We start from the raw sequence: 16832 nt of genomic DNA on the forward strand, positions 1-16832 counted from the left end.
AGATACTAAAAAAAGGTCCAGTCACACGGTGATACACTTTATGACTATCACGATTTAAGATTGTAATGGGCAGAATCCATTACAATTGTAAGTCAAGAAAATTTGTATAGTCACTTCTCTAAGCAGAAATGACACAAAATTAAAACAGTTTTAAACAGTTCAAACTGGGCCTTTACTCAATAATATTGCATTGCTTTTATCCTTCCCTTAGCCACACAATAGCTTTATTCACACAAAACAATTTAGCTATAACATTTTTCATCATTTGACTTCATGCCCTGACCTTTTCTTGTGCCAGACCATTATAGTCTTACCAATCAACACCAGGGACACTAAAAGTTTATCACTTATGTTTCACTTCCTCTTTCTACCTTTTCCCCATTGCTACAATGTTTTTTTTTTTAAATGGTGTGATTATGGTGGGTGCCAATCCAGCCTGTCTCAGGGACAATTCAACCCCCTCATAACATCATCATCATCATCATCGAGTTGGAAGGGACCTTGGAGATCTTCTAGTCCAACCCCCTGCTCAGGCAGGAAACCCTATAGCATTTCAGACAAATGGCTGTCCAATCTCTTCTTAAAAACTTCCAGTGTTGGAGCATTCACAACTTCTGGAGGCAGATTGTTCCACTGATTAATTGTTCTAACTGTCAGGAAATTTCTCCTTAGTTCTAGGTTGCTTCTCTCTTCGATTAATTTCCATCCATTGCTTCTTGTCCTGCCTTCAGAATAGCTTGACTCCCTCTTCTTCACGGCAACTCCTGAGATATTGTTTCAGTGTCTTTGTCATCTTTCTCTTCTATGGCCACAGTTGGAAAATCAGCAGAGACATAGAACCATGTGCTTGAAGAAACTCCATTTTCACAGGCCACTTTAGAATTTCACCTTGATCAAGAATGTCAGAATAGACACTCCTAAGGTGGAATTTGTATGACATGGTGAAACTGATACTGCCTAAATCTATGGTGTTAGGGCTGTTCATTTATTTGCACAAGAGAATTCCTTCCATGGATCAATCAAGCATATTGAAAACATTTCACACATTTTACGTTTATTATATCTCATTAGTTCCTCAAGTCAAACTTAACTCCTGGTAATAACCTGGGATACATCCATAAAAAATTCTTAGAAAAAATAATGCCATTATACATTTACACAATTATAGTCTGATTTGTTGAGTTTTCCCAAACCAGTATTAAAGATGATAATACTTTCATAAAGTTATAGCTTCAGAATCATATTAAAAATAAAAATAATTAGATGTTATTTTATTTAAGTGACTTGACTTTGGTCTGGCAGCATAAAGAAGAAGCAAGGATGACGAAAGCAGCACTGTCATGATGTAAGGACTGCAAATGTAGAAAGGGTGGAGTCTGCTTTTGTCATTTTGATGAAAGCAGGAAAATTCTGTAGACATACTCAATGTTATTTATGCTTCAAAGAATGCTTATATTAGACCACATACAAGAACTGTCAATTAAAATATGCATTTATCCATTTAAATAAAGATCTTAATTTACACCTCATTCAACTAGACATTATTTTAAAAAAACAAATAAACCAATCCAAACCCAACATCCAAAACCCAACTGCATTTCAAGCAGTCAGATATAAAGTTTAAAAATGGTATGGAAATAAAGTTCATCTTGAATCTAAGTTGTTTGTTATCTGCCTCAATACATATTGAAAAAAAAGCACTGCATAATTCATTTATTTGTGTATCTTTCAAAGCCAAAAATAATACATTTTGCATAATCATTTATAACAGCAAATGTTCACTGCATAGAACACTTCTATGAGTAAAAGAATCACTCCAGATTCAGAAAATTACATAATAGTACTTTTTAAAAAATATCATATTATAATTAAACAAAAGTTCACATGTACTAACTCGTAACCAAACACTTATCATCACAGTTTAATCTGCAGCAAATACATAAGAAATTTAAATGAACTACTGCATTTTTTAGTTTTTAGTTTTTGTTATTATTTTAAAGTCTTTAAGGTTCTTTAGTGTGTATTATTTAAATATTTTAAAATGTATACTTTTTCTTGAATAGTTTCAAATGAAATGTGTGAGTCTTGTTTCAACTGTTATAGCCTGTTATTTTTTAAAAAAATCTTTCTAAATTTTTTTAAAAGATTTATGTTTACAACATTCACTTAAAAGTATGTATTTCTCATTAGACGAAATAGATCATGTATCTTTACAATCATACAAAGGAAAAAAAGCTTGGCTCAGCTTTTAATGGATTTTTATTTTACCCATTAGGTAAAATATATTATTATTTTGAAGCTGTAGAATTTGATTCTAAGATGTCTAAAAAAAATTACAGCACGATTCCCATATCCTATATTTTAAGATTAACAGTCAACAGTAAAGGAACCTGCAATTAAGACATCGGCCACAGACAAGCATTTGGTAATGTCATTAAATTCCTGGAAAATATATTCAGATGCTGTGATATGTCTATATTTACGAAAATCAAAATCATGAAGATATTGTTTCCCTATGTCGTTCTATGCAATGTTGTACTTTGAAAAAGTAGCATAGAAAGCAAAGAAGCACTGAAAGCATAGTAGTATAGAAAGAATATTAATATTTTTGAATGTTGGTGTTGGATTAGACTCTTGAAAATACCCGATAGCGAGGTATCTTCATGATTTTGATTTTCGTAAATATAGACATATCACATATCGAGTTTTCACTTGAGGTATAAATGACCAGGCTCAAATTATTCTACTTTGGATACAGTATGTGAAGCCTCTGGAGAAGACTCTGATGCTGGAAAAGATGGAAAGAAAGAGGATGACCAGCAGTAAGGTGGAAGAGCTTAACTGCAGTAGTGATATGTGCACTGTTGGAAGATCAGAAGGACCTACAAAAAATCTATCTGTGGTGACTCCACATCAACTCCAACCTGATGGCCCATAATCAATCAATAAAAAGCCAGTGGGAAAAATGTGAGCACTGTGTTGTGGAGTTTCTTAGGGCTTAAGACTCTCTCCCTTGCTATTTAAAAATCTATACGAAATCACTGTTGAGTGATTTCATCCATCAGTTTGAGGTGAGACAACATAAATTTGCTAATGCTACTCTGTTGTATACTGCCAGCCTGAACTTTTTTTGGGGGGCGGGGCAGATAAAAGAGAATGAGACTGACTGAAATTGCAGTTCTGGGAAGCAAGGATTGGCATGCTCTTATTTCTACCCAGCTGGGTTACTACAGTTCACTCTAGTTACAGTTCTCTTTCAAATCTGGAAATTGCTATTGGTTCAAAATGCAGCAGCCCACGGGTTAATGACTCTTTGTGCCACAACCACATAGCATTTCTTTTTGGGTTATCTCACTGATTGCCAGTAATTATCCAAGTACAATTCACAGCATTACCCAGTATTACAATGTTCAATTGCAGTCCCTACATTCTGGAATGGACAGATGCCTGAAGTGGGAGGGCAAGTTATTCTTATTCTAAGGAACAAAAGAATTCAATAAAACAAAATAATGATCAAATGTGAATACTGATGCTATGGAGATAAAAAAAAAAACAAGCTGAAATGTTTAGTGTTATGTACTGCAGATTACCCAGATGGAAGGACTTAAACTGGAATAATAGGGAACCACCATTTCTGGAGCAGGTGCTCCAAGTGCTCCAACTGCAGGCTGACCTTGAAATATAGGAGGTATGAGGATCCTTGCTATGGAAAGAATTCATCAGGGTACTTGAAACAACAACAAGGTTACAAGGATGTGATAAATGTGAATCAGAGACTATAATGGAGAAGCAATATGCAATTTATTAATACAGTTAGTAATTTATTATACCAGGAAAGCTTTTTTGCAACAATTCAATAAACATGAACTAAAAACCCTATATAACAAGGTTTAGATAATTGGATCCCGAGCTTCTTACCTCCATCTTCACAGTCTTCAGGGGCTTTGGCCTTTTTACACAGACGAGGATCCAGCCAGGTGGTAGTTTTTGTATTGTGGCTGTGGAGACAGAGAAATTAGTTAGAAAATACTAATAAAAAGTTCCCTTCATTACAGAAACATGTTCAGACACTGACACTCTGTGTGTGTTGAGAGAGACAGAGAGAGAGACAGAGACAGACAGACAGAGAGAGAGAGAGACAGAGAGAGAGATCTGTTTTAGAGGAATGTGTTCATAGTCACAGTTGACTTAGTTTTCTACAAAACAGCAGATTTGTTTTGAATGGGGTTAACTTAGGTTAAAGTTGTCAGAAAATACTGATAACTAATGCTTCAACATTCAGTGAATGATATATTCATGTTTTGTGTAGGTGTATGTGTATTTTACTAGAGAAGAAACAGAGTAATGAAACGAAAACACACATGTCCCTTCTAACTATTTATAACAAGCCTAAAATCATGTTCTATTCAGCTTGCTTTTAAGGACCTACATAAAAGTAGAAATTATCCAAAATAAAGATAAAGATTATCTCATAGTTTTTAGGGTGTTAGATTATCCAGTTCATAGCATAATTCTAAAATAAATAGTAGATTCATTATTTAAATAAGACATTTAGTTCTTAGAACTGTCACATTATTAATAGTCCTGTATTAAAACTATGTATCTAGAAATATAAACAATTATATGAAAGCTTTTACAATATTTTACAATGATTCACTTGAAATATGTTTATACAGAGACTTCTACAGATTTGCCTTTTACAAAAAAAAATTGTATTCTATACAATTGCATTGCATTGATCTGAGCAGTCTACAAAGATCTTTGAATTTGGGAAATGCAGCTCTTTGGGAGAAAATATTTTCCTTGACAGAGAAATGTTTTCCCCAAATAAATCTTTGCAATGGAATATGGATAGATACTTATTATATTATTAACATATTAGCAGAAATTAATAAGCTGAAACATCTTTAAATGTACTAACAATCATGTTGATTTGATAATTCTAAATGCATATAATATTAGCTTCTACTTACTCAATGAAATAGATCATTCCAGTATCTGTGTAGGCCATCTCCCAGTTCTTGGGCAGAGGCTCTAAGTTTTCTTCCCTCGATAAATAATTTTTGAAATCCACAGAACTATTTGTCTGACTGTAACTAGGAACAGGTTTCATCCAATCAGAAGAGTCCAAATGTCGCTCTTTGATTTCTGCAATTGTTTAAAGAAAATAATTCGTTTTATTTATTTAATTTGTTTGCCACCCATCTCAAAATGAGGTGACTCTAGGGGACTTACAATTTTAAAAAAGAATAAAAGTACACAAAAACATGTATATAATATCTATTTTAGCTTTATTCTGCTTTACACAAAGTTAAATTGAATATATCACTAATTCCCTAAGAACAGAGTTAAGCAACATAATTTGCACCTAGACATTTTTTTTGTACCAACCAGCTCCCCTGGTTCTACCTTTTCTATTAATTAAACAACAAACCAGGAAGGACATTCTGCAAAGCAATTTTTCAGTTTTTAGCAACCAATTGATTTATAAAAATATCTTTGGTTTCTAGAAAGATTCCACTGAAATGTTAGAGAGAACTTTGAAAACAGTTGTCATCATATGAGAAATGAACAAGTTTTCTTTTTTTTAATTAGAAATACCCACTATAGCAACCATAAGCAAATACTGTATCCAGGGTAGTCCTTGGGTCACAAGCATAATGAAGTCAGACGATCACAGTTGCAAGTCACAAGAATTGTTAAGTGAGGTGCATACATGATCACCTGGTTTAAGGACCACTACCATCTCTGCTCTTCCTGATAAGGACATAGGTGACTTTCCAGGTTGTTAAGCGGTCCATGGGGTAGGGAGACTTGGGAGGCCTAATGGAAACCCAGGCTCACCTGCCCTGGCCTCCTGGACCCAAGGTGTCCGATGCTTTGCTTCTTGCCCCTCAGGGTCTCTGTAGACCTTGGGCCTGCTCCCCCCCCCACTACTAGGTCCCCACAGGCCTTTGTTTGCTTCCTATCCAGCCATTTGGCCACCCAGGGGAGCCCAGAGTTAGCTGTAGAAGCTATTGGTATGCTCAGGGTTGTTGCAACTTGTACGGTAGACCCCAGCTCTGCCAAACAGGACAGCCGAAAGCCAGTCAAAGAAGCTATCAATGAGTGCAGAACTGCTGCAGCTTACAAGCCTCAGACTGCTTCCCACTCAGTCACTCAGCCACCCTCAGTTACCCAGCTAGCTCCAGGGCCCAGCAGCACCTAACTTATCTTTTTGGAGGTTTTTTTGCAGAGAGGGCTGATGTGATGTAAGGCTCGCATGCTTTACGGCAAGTAAGTGCTATTATCGCAATCCTGTGGGGGTTCTGTTGATTAAGAAGGCTCGACAAACTCCACAAAAATTGGAGTTTTTAGCCTCTCCTGGGTGACTGGGTGGGTGGGTTGATAGCAAGCCAACACTGCAGGGACCTGGTAGGGCAGGGGAAATAGAGAGTGGGTGCTGCAATATCTCTCTGGTCGGTTGTAAGAACATATAACTGTGGGGGCACTGCAGTGACTGTAATTTTGAAATTGGATCTTAAGTAGGGAAGGTCTGTCATAACAATGAACAGTTGCTAAGTGACTAAGTCATAAACTGAGGACTATCTTTAGTAGGCATTTCATAGGAGTGCCATTTCAAAATTCCAAGTATGTCTTTGGCCCTGAAAGGATTCCTATCCTTGGACAAATTTGAAATACACTAATCTAAGGAAACTGAAAACAATATTTATTAAAATATCTGAATTTGTGTGTGTATATCTGCACCTGTTCACATTTAATAAACTCAATATATTAAGTCTCAACATATTTAGAAGGGAAAATCTCTTATGAACAAAATAAGAATTGTGTTTATAAGTTACTTATAACATTTATAACCTATTTTTTACAAGCTGTAATTTAATATTTATTTATAAAATAAGTAAATATGTGTACTGACCTGTTCCTCCATTACCATTAATTGCTATTTTTTCTTCTTCCTCTTCTTCTTCAGGAAGGGAAGTGTCCATTTTCTGCATTTTGCTGACAGATGTTGTTCTTTTTCTTTGAGATTCCAGGTCAAAATCGTTATCAAAAAGCACCTGGTCCACTGGATCAGGTTGGAATGGACTAGGCTCAGCTGGAGGTTTAGGAGTCCCATAGAAATTACCTTAAATGTATGCATGTAAAAGAAAGAAAGAAAGAAAGAAAGAAAGAAAGAAAGAAAGAAAGAAAGAAAGAAAGAAAGAAAGAAAGAAAGAAAGAAAAGAGAGAGAGAGAGAGAGAGAGAGAAAGAGAAAGAGAAAGAGAGAGAGGGAGGGAGGGAGGGAGGGAGGATAGTTGTCAGGATTTTTGCAATAATCCATTCTCATTAACTTTACTTAACTTCCCTGAATGTATTATCCTAAGGATCAGCTGATTTACATATTACTATTGTAATTTATCTGCATGTAATTGGGGCTTCATAAGTTATTATGTTTAGATATTAATAGTCTGAAAACAAAATTGTTTTGTTTTTAATTATTAACATTCCAAAGTAATGCATTTAAGATAAGCAGCCATATAAATGTGTAAAACAATGCTTTTTATTCCTCATATTTATATAGCCACCCATCTCACATATGTAACAAAAATAGAATAAGTGAATAAATAAGTCTTTCTAATGAAGAATTTAGGTTCATGGTCATCTGCATGAAGGCAAGAAAAGGCAAATGATAGATATGCCATAAATACATATTTGTGGAGTATGAATAGTAACAAGGTAATACAAGTCTCATTACTTTGACATTGTTGCAGTTTCTTTTTGTCAGTCCAAAGTATACTAGATCAAGAAACAGATTCCACAGTAAGACTAGAATTATATTTTATTGACATCGCTTTAATAACAGATATTAACAGATGATAACTTTTCCTCACCTCCCACTTTCCAGAGAGTCAGAAAAGAGTCTCTTCTTTACAGGTAGTCCTCAACTTATGATGATTTGTTCAGCAATTGTTTGAAATTACAACAGCACTGAATGAAGGGACTTACCACCGTGCAGTCACATGAACAAAATCACTGTAGGGCTTCTGCAGGAAGACACCCCACTTATGTTCCCCCCATCCCATCCCATTAGGTCACTGCATGTCTTGGGTCCCACATTCTCCCCATCAACTTCCACTCATGGCTCAGTTCACTTATCTTTTCCATAGATTTCCTTCAGGAAAGCAGCCAATCTGCTGTGCAATCTTCTTACATAGGGGCCTTGTGAGTTGTTCTAGAAGAGGCACAATTTTGGGGGTGGATGCAAAGAATTGTAGCCAGTCCAAATAGGTGCCTGCTTCTGGAATGGCAGCACATGGTCTCTGTACAGCAAGGAAGCCAGTGGGTGGATCAGCAGTTTCTCCTACTCGAAGGTGATATCCAAGATCTCCTTTGAGTTATTAAGTGCAACGCAAGCTGCCTTGGGGAGGGGAGGCAGGCCATAGGTGAGCTGGGGAGGTGCTGTAATGAAGGCTGGGCCTGAGCTAGGTCTCCAAGGGCCTCCCCCTATCCCTGAGGTATGTTTAACAACTGCAACAGGAAAAGCAGGGATTGTGGTCATTAAGCAGGGTGTTAATGTGGGTACTCTGCTTAATAACCATCACAACTTATTACTGTAATGGGCAGACTCCATTATGGTCATAAGTCAAGGACTACTTGTACTATCTCTCTTCTCAAGGCTTAAGGCATATTTCTGTCTTCTTTGCTTACATAATAGTTTCTGAATATTTGCTTTAATGTTGCCTCCCTGATTCTCAACACCTACAGTATTGATATCCCTAATTAGATTCAGTAATTTGAAAATGAAAAACAGTCAGCAGATTTTAAATTATTTTATCTGGATGTCAAGTATCCTGGTATCATTTTAAGAGTTATCTTTGATAGTTTGTTCAAAGTCCCTTATTCAATCTTTCCTTGCATGACAGCTACTCCTACACTATTTTTCTCCTACAGGAAACACAAAGTGACACAATTTAGATGATAGCATTCTCGATTATTATTTACAATCATCATAGTACAAAGTCCTGGATCATGCCTTTTTGATTTTTCTTGACAGTGAGAATAGCTAGATAAACTTTTGGTTTATCTAACTTTCAGTATCTACTTTTGTTACATTAATCTGAAGCAAAAACAAAAGGCAAGAGAAGGCAAGAACAAATGCAAGATTCCAAGCAGTTATATTTATGCTAACAAACTGCTCATTAATAACAGTAAGAAATAATGACAATTCTGACTATGTATACTATGCCTAGTATTTTAAAAATCTGCTTACCTATGCATAGAATTAATTATTTCATTAGCATATCCTAATGTGTTCTTGCAGAAGCTGAAATAATTATATGCAAGTTATATATGTCAGAGGTCCCCAACCTTTTGGGCACCAGGGATCAGTTCTCTGGAGAGAGGTTTTTCTGCAGACCGGAGAGTGTATAGTTTTGTGTGCTGCCTGCATCCCGCGGATGGGGCTTTGCTTGTTTGTATGGACTGGTTACTGGCATGCCACAGCTTGGTACTGGTCCACGGTCCGGGGATTGGGGATCCCTGATATATGTTACATATTCAGTTTTGATAGCTTACTGCAGCAATATTTACCTATAAATAAGCAAGGTTGTTATACTTCAAAGGCCAAACATTCAAAATACCTTCTACCCTCACTCAAACACAACTCAATTTTAATAGGACTAAGAATAACAGAAAGAGTTGAAAGGAACCTTGCAGGTCTTCTAGTCCAATCCCCTGCTCAAGTAGGACCCTATACCATTTTAGACAAATGGCTATCCAGTTTATTTTTAAAAGCCTCCAATGATGAAGCACCCACAACTTCTGTTCCACTGGTTTATTGTTCTCACTGTCAGGAAATTTATTCTTATTTCTAGGTTGCTTCTCCTCTTAATTAGTTTCCATCCATTGCTTCTTGTCTTGCCTTCTGTTACTTCGGAAAATAAGTTGACTCCCTCTTCTTTGTGGTAGTATTCAAATATTAGAACACTGCTATCATGTTGCCTGTTGTCTTTCTTTTCATATTTAAGTGATTGTCTACTAGGACTTCAAGATCCCTTTCTCACTTATTGCTATTGAACAAGTTTCACTTCATCTGTACCTGTACATTTGCTTTTTCTTGCCTACATAAAATCTTAACTTTTCTCTACATTGAATTTTATTTTGTTAAATGGGCCCCAGTGTCCAAGTCTGTTGAGATCCATCTGGATCTTGAGCCTATCTTCGTTGATTCTGGCTATTTCTGCCAGCTTGATGTTGTCTGCAAATCTGATGAATTTCCCTTCTATTCCCTTATCTAAATCATTTATGAAGATACTGAAGAGTACTGGGCCTAAAACAGAATCTTAAGGTACCCCACTACTTATTTCCCTCCATGTAGATGTAGTTCCATTAAGGATTACACATTAAGTGTGGTTTGTCAGCTAGTTACAAATCTATCTGGTGGTGATGCTATCTATCCCACATTTTTCTAGCTTACCAAGAAGTACGCTGTAGTCAAATGCCTTACTGAAATCAAAGTATACTTTGTCCACAATTTAGTCATTTTGTCAAATAATGAATTGAGGTTTATTAGGCATGATCTGTTTTTAACAAACCCATGTTGGCTTCTCATCCTAGACACATGTGTAATTCAAATACAAAGAACCAAATAAAATATAAACATCCATTTCTATATATTGGCTATCTAACACTACAGATTTTTCTATAAAACATATCCAATTAATTCATCTATCTCCTTTGCAGGAATAGAGCATACAAACTGAAATACTGTAATTTTCAAATTCAACTCTAAATCTCTAATATTGTTGAAGAATATCTCCAAATGGCTGTCCTACCTGAATCTTCTGTTTAAAAAAGAAAATATTTTATTTTATATTCACTAGTTCCAAATGAAACTTACAAAAACTAAAGAGAACCAATTTTATTTCAATCTATACAGTATATCATAATTAATCAGAAGAAACTGTAGGTTTTTTGGCAGTTGCAGCCAAGAACAAACTCATTTTTATGAATGAAACACGAACAATTCACATTGAGGCAGTATTAAAATGTGTGGTTAGAGCATTATTTTTATTCCTTTGTATGAAGGCTTGTTCAGTTCAATACAGAATTGCACCTCAGAAAGCTAAAAATATATCTTGCTGCACTTGACAGATATTTTTAATAAAATAAGTACCTTTGAAAATTTAAACAATTGGCTTTTTTACTCCTTAAATTAATCACTGCAATCTTAATAAAGAAATTCTATATAGCATAAAAGAAACTGCCAAGGCTCCAGCTATTTTAATATTTTGATACTGTAACTCTATTTTGCCCTTGTAAAATAACTCCATAGCAAATACCTTTATAAACTGTTAATATGGTATCTAGATATAGTAATAAAAGTCAACTCCCCAGCTGACAAGCTCAGCATCTGTAACAGCTGCCACCAACTGCTAACAAAACATTTAAAATACAGTCTCTGCCTGAAAAAATGTTACCACCCTTGCATAAGAACACCTTTCTGTGCAATAACAATGGTCATCTTTAAAGCTATGCATCAGACACACACAGACATACACACATTCACTCACAGGTATTTGATATCGTATCTCTTAATCATCCTAGGTCAGTGATGGCAAACCTTTTAGAGACCAAGTGCCCAAACTGCAACCCAAAATCCACTTATGCATCGTCGGATGCCGGGTGGGTGTGGACCATTGGGTGGGTGTAGTCCATTGGGTGGGCATGGCTGCGGTGGTAATGGCAGACTGGGTGGGACTAAAAAGTTCAATCAATCAATTCCAACTTTGCAAGATCTTTTTTTTCCCTGCGAGAAGTTGAAATTGACTGATTGATTGAACCTTTTTTTTTTGCATATGGCGGCAGAGGCCTAAAGCAAAAAGTGTTTATAAAACCCAGCTGAAGGCCTAGGACTGGGGTGATAGTGCGCGTGCCCCCAGAGAGGGCTCTGAGTGCCGCCTCTGCCACCCGTGACATAGGTTCGCCACACTGTCCTAGGTATAAACAAGTGATGCAGCACTTTTTTTTTGAGTGCTAAAATTATTCTTGAGTGTTTTCAATTAATCCTTAATAGTTTGGTAGGTCACTATAATGATAAGACACAACAGATAGAATACTAAGTCAAGTGCAATATAGATTAAAATTCTGGTTTATCGTAAACCATTTCTCTGAACAGCTTTGATATATGAATAGTTATCCATGATCCTTACCGAAGTCAAGTGAGGACCATGCAGGTCATTAAGAAAGGACCTCACATGACCATAACTTCCAATGTCCTGCCAGCTCCTTATTGACTTTGCTTGTGGAAAGCAGCAGGGAACATTGGAAACTGCAATCATATGACCATGAGGCACAACCATGGTAAATGTGAGATGGTGGCCATGCATCTGAATCACAATCATGTGACTGCAGGGGTGGTGTGACAACTGGTAATATATATTACTTTTGTTCAATGCTGTCGCAATTTCAAATAGCCGCTGAATAAATGATTGGTAACAGAAGAACTACCTGTAATTATATCTCATAAAAATGGTAATCTAGAAATAGCTGATCAAATGATAAGTTTTATATGTACCATCATATGTTCCACTTTCTAGCAAAGCTCCACTTTCTTCCAATGCCTTGAATTGATCAACAGGTATAAAATTATAATCCACTCCAGGGACTTCCCCATCTCTGGGAGCTCTTGTGGTGCCTGTAATAAAAAGGCAGAATGTGAATAAATTCTTGTAAAATTTTCTAACTGTATCAGTTTGCAAATTGTTACCAAAAGTGACCTAGATTCTGCCGCTCTACTATGTAATAATAAAAACAGATTCAACCACAAGTACTTCATTATATGAAACTAGAGCAAAAAATATGAAACAGGAACAATGTTAAACCAAATTAAAATCAAATATGTATTTTATGTATTTGTTAAAATTCTAGAACTACCCACTTGTCAAAGACTCTGGATGGTTCACAAGGATTAATATAATTAATCCTTGACAGTCATGATTATAGCATATTTCCTGCAAACTCAGGGTTGGATGTCTCTAGAGCAGACACATCAAACTCGTGACGTCAGTGACGTCGCGCAACATATCGGAGCTTTTTCGCCATTGCCGGCAATGGGGTGGGCATGGTTTCCCGATGACGCAACCGGCCCATGGTCATTAAGTTTGACACCCCTGTTCTAGAGCCTCCATGTGCCTCCAAATGCTAGAAGATTGGATATAAGAAAACAAGCTGAATCTAAATTTATCGAAAACAGAATTTTTGAGCCTGGACTCAATTGATCCAGTTCTGAATGGGACGGCATTAACACTTAAAGAACAGGCTTGCAATTTGGTGCATTCTTCTTGATATAAAACTGGTTAAGTACATAACAATAGTGAATGGGTCTTTTATCAGCCTCAGCTGATAGATCAATTGTCTTCTTCATGAGGGAGAGAGTTCTGATTCAGTGATATATGTCCTGCTAACTTCAAGATTGGATTACTACAATATGCTTTGTGAGTCCATTTGGAGTTCTCATTGTGAAATATAAAGCCTTTGGTCCTCAAAGGAACATTTTCTGCAAGTTGCACGTTGAATAGCAAAATCTGTTATTATCCAGAAAGGGATACCATATTATAAAATAAACTGCAGTTAAAATAGAGGCCCTTTTTTATTGCAGAGGCAATATAAGAATTACAGATGATCCTCAATTTACAATCTCATTTGAGACCTGAACTTCTGTCACTAAGCAATGGGGTTACTAAGCAATGTGGTCATTAGTCACACTCAATTTTTGCCATGGTTGTTAAGCAAATTACATGGTCATTAAGTGTTTCCTTTGCTTGTCAGAAACCCCGAGAAGGTGACCCTGAGATGCTGCAACCATCTTGAATAAATGCTGGTTGCCAAGTCCATGAATTTTAATCATGTGATCAAGCGGATGCTTAGTGTCTGTAATTGTGAGGATTGGTTAGAACTCACTTTTTTCAATGCTGTTGTAATTTAGAATGGTTGTTAAACAAATGGCTCTAGGACTACCTATACCTCTTTGATTAGACTAATTATATGCCATCAAGTTGGTATCAATTCTTAGTGACCTTATAGATAGAATTTCTCCAGAATTATTTGTTTCCAAACTAACCCCTTAGGTCTTCCGGTTTGACCCATCACAACTATAATGTAGTCCATCCACCTTGCTGCTTGTCATCATGTTTTCCTTTCTTTCCAACTTTCTCAACATCCTCATAGGCTTTGCTAGACAGCGAGAACTTCACATAATATGATAATCTCAATCTGGTCATTTGTGTTCTGAGTAAGAATTTTGGATTATTTCGTTATATAATTTGTTCATTTTCCTGTCTGTCTGCCTGTCTGTTTCCTGTTTCTCTGTCTCTTCAGACATTTTCAATGCCAAACTTCAAAAGCTTCTATGCTCTTTCTAATCTGCTTCTTCAAATTCTAAATTTCATTTCTATAGGAAAAACAACTGCCTGAACAATTCTGATCTTTGATTTTTGTAGATATAGAAACATTATATCAGAATTACATTTTTCAAGCCTTCATTGCTACTCCTCAAAGTGCCAGTTTGCAGCATATTTCTTCACTGCTGATTCCTTTAATGATGATTCTAAATGGCAGAAGTTATTCACCACTTTAATACCTTCTGTTAATTGTCAGTTTGGTTACCATACCTGCTGTCATTAATTTCCTCCAGAACTGGCAATAAACCGATTTGAGCTTCCGTGTAATGCATACTGGCCTTGAATTCAAATGTACCCCTAAATATTCCATTATGAATTGGTTTTAGAAGTGGGATGATCAGAAACATAAAAGCTGGACTTTGGCTTTTGTGGCAAACACCAGGTACTTCATAATGAAAATCATAATTGTTAAAATCATCTCCCTCTCTACCTCAGAGGACTGTGGTGGCAAAAAATGACAAATGGTCATCCCAGAATATTCTTCTCCTATGAAAAACGGAAGCATACCTTATTGCCTTTTAGTTGGCAAGGAGCATTCTGGGAATCCATGCTGACTATGAGTATGGATGGGGAGAAGACGCCTTGGGGTAAGTTTTTAATTTCCCACTCTTGAAATGGAAGTAGTCCAATATCGATCATCTCACATCTGTTTCTTTGGGTGACAGATAGATTCTTCTGAATCCTGCCAGATCCTTGGTATTATTTAGTACCTTAATGGGATGAGGGGAGGCTTCATCTGTGTCTTTCCCTGATGTTTAATATGTCTATGTTGTGTCTTATATGTAAACTATGAGAAGTGTAAAAGTGCTGATGTCAAGTTAAGAGAAGGCCATTACAATACAAATGTACATAAGAGATCCAACAAAAAGTTTTAGTTTCCAGTGTGGTTTTTGATTTGAATATGTGTAGCATCAAATGTGTTGCCTGGAAAGTATGCATTTGAAATAACTGAAGGTTTAGAATATTGGAGAGATAGAAAAGAATAAATTTCCCTCCATTAAAAAAAGATAGAAAACAGGGGAAGGGGCGGGAATCTCATTTTTTCCTTTCAGGAAAAAAAATGTTTTACTAAAGTTGATTTTTCCTGTTTCTAATACAAATAAATCTTCAATTTATTGTTTTTCTTTGCTATGCATTTATCTCTTTCCTCAGCTCACTTGTTAATCAAGTGATCATCACATAACACTTCATTCTCATGCAGTCTGGTATCTTTCTCCTTTTATTCTATCTCTGGATGTGGAATAAATATCCTTTGGCATATGCAGCAATAGCATTTTTTACTCAAAAGCTTGACAACACAATGTGTGAATTTGATACAGAACAGAACCAATTTTACTACTTAAAGAATCACAGTTGTGGATAAGCAACTTCTTTGAATTAGTAGTAGATGTTGCTGTGGACCCATTAAAGCTAATCTTATTGTCTTAAAGAGCTGTTGGCCCAGGGCACATAATTTTACACACCAATTTGTATACACATGCATATTTGTAATATATTAAGTTGCCAGTAAACACATGGGAATAAAGATGTAATTCCCAGTGTCATTATTTATAACTCCAGAATTCAGGTTTTTCTAGCCTATATCATACATTTAAAGTAAAAATTACTTAAGATATCCTTTCAAATTTTATGTTTAATCCAAAGGAATATGTTAATATGTTACTTACATGGAATAGTTCTCAAGTAAAGATTATCTCTGATAACCTGTTGCAGTTTGTGATCAACTGAACCTTTCTGAAACTGTAGGCTTAGGTAGTGACGTAAATCTTTGTTGATGACTTTGCCTGTAATAAAAAAAATGAAATGAAATACTATAATCTGCTACATGATAGATAAGATATTCACACAAGATCTTCAAAATGTTTATTCGGCAGCATGTAGAGATATCTAAAGTTCAAAATAAAAGTGAACAGAAAAATATATAGATGAGGTTTATAAATAATTTGTACTTGAAACTTGCATCTTATAATCTGTCCAATTAGTTTAGCAAGTTTCACTTCTCTTTGACCTTGAGTAGTCCCATGCCAACAATGTTTTTATGATTATTCCACCATCACTTCATGCAGTGGGTAGGGAGGGATAAGAAATGTAAGGTAATATCAGTTCTAATATAATTTATTCTGAACAATTAGGGTTTCATAAAACAGCATTGAAGAGCAGACACCATCCATGTAGTGTATAAATACTACTTTGAACTCAGTAATTTGATCTTGTGAAAACAAAATTCTTTCAGTTTACTCTTGACTAGAAACTCTTAGAAGGTCATAAGATTTCTCATGACAGAATAATTGACACTCAGTATAGTGAGTGAAGCTGTAGCAATCTGAATAAAATCAGAATATAAAAGGTTTGTTAAAAATGAAGGAGAGTTCACTATTTGAGGTACT

General features: G+C 35.8%; 1 protein-coding gene and 1 long non-coding RNA gene across 5 annotated transcripts in view; one reads left to right on the plus strand and one right to left on the minus strand.

The window, feature by feature from the left end:
- The window catches only part of LOC120316647, a 35095-nt gene extending 31186 nt beyond the window's left edge, over positions 1-3909 (plus strand). Inside the window, exon 3 of the long non-coding RNA XR_005559023.1 lies at positions 2759-3909. This is a non-coding gene — a long non-coding RNA (uncharacterized LOC120316647). The remainder of the gene's footprint in view (positions 1-2758) is intronic.
- Positions 1-16832, minus strand: part of MAGI3 (membrane associated guanylate kinase, WW and PDZ domain containing 3) — a 109861-nt gene that overhangs the window by 53523 nt on the left and 39506 nt on the right. For all 4 annotated transcript variants that reach the window (XM_039362445.1, XM_039362446.1, XM_039362449.1 and 1 more), the window contains exons 2-6: positions 16113-16229; positions 12561-12680; positions 6920-7129; positions 4974-5148; positions 3919-3998 (exon numbers count right to left, since the gene is read on the minus strand). In XM_039362445.1, the coding sequence (XP_039218379.1) occupies positions 3919-3998; positions 4974-5148; positions 6920-7129; positions 12561-12680; positions 16113-16229 (702 nt within the window). The remainder of the gene's footprint in view (positions 1-3918; positions 3999-4973; positions 5149-6919; positions 7130-12560; positions 12681-16112; positions 16230-16832) is intronic.

This window comes from Crotalus tigris, unplaced genomic scaffold (assembly GCF_016545835.1).
Source record: "Crotalus tigris isolate CLP2741 ecotype Arizona unplaced genomic scaffold, ASM1654583v1 scf7180000019465.582067, whole genome shotgun sequence".
NCBI classification, from domain to species: domain Eukaryota; kingdom Metazoa; phylum Chordata; class Lepidosauria; order Squamata; family Viperidae; genus Crotalus; species Crotalus tigris.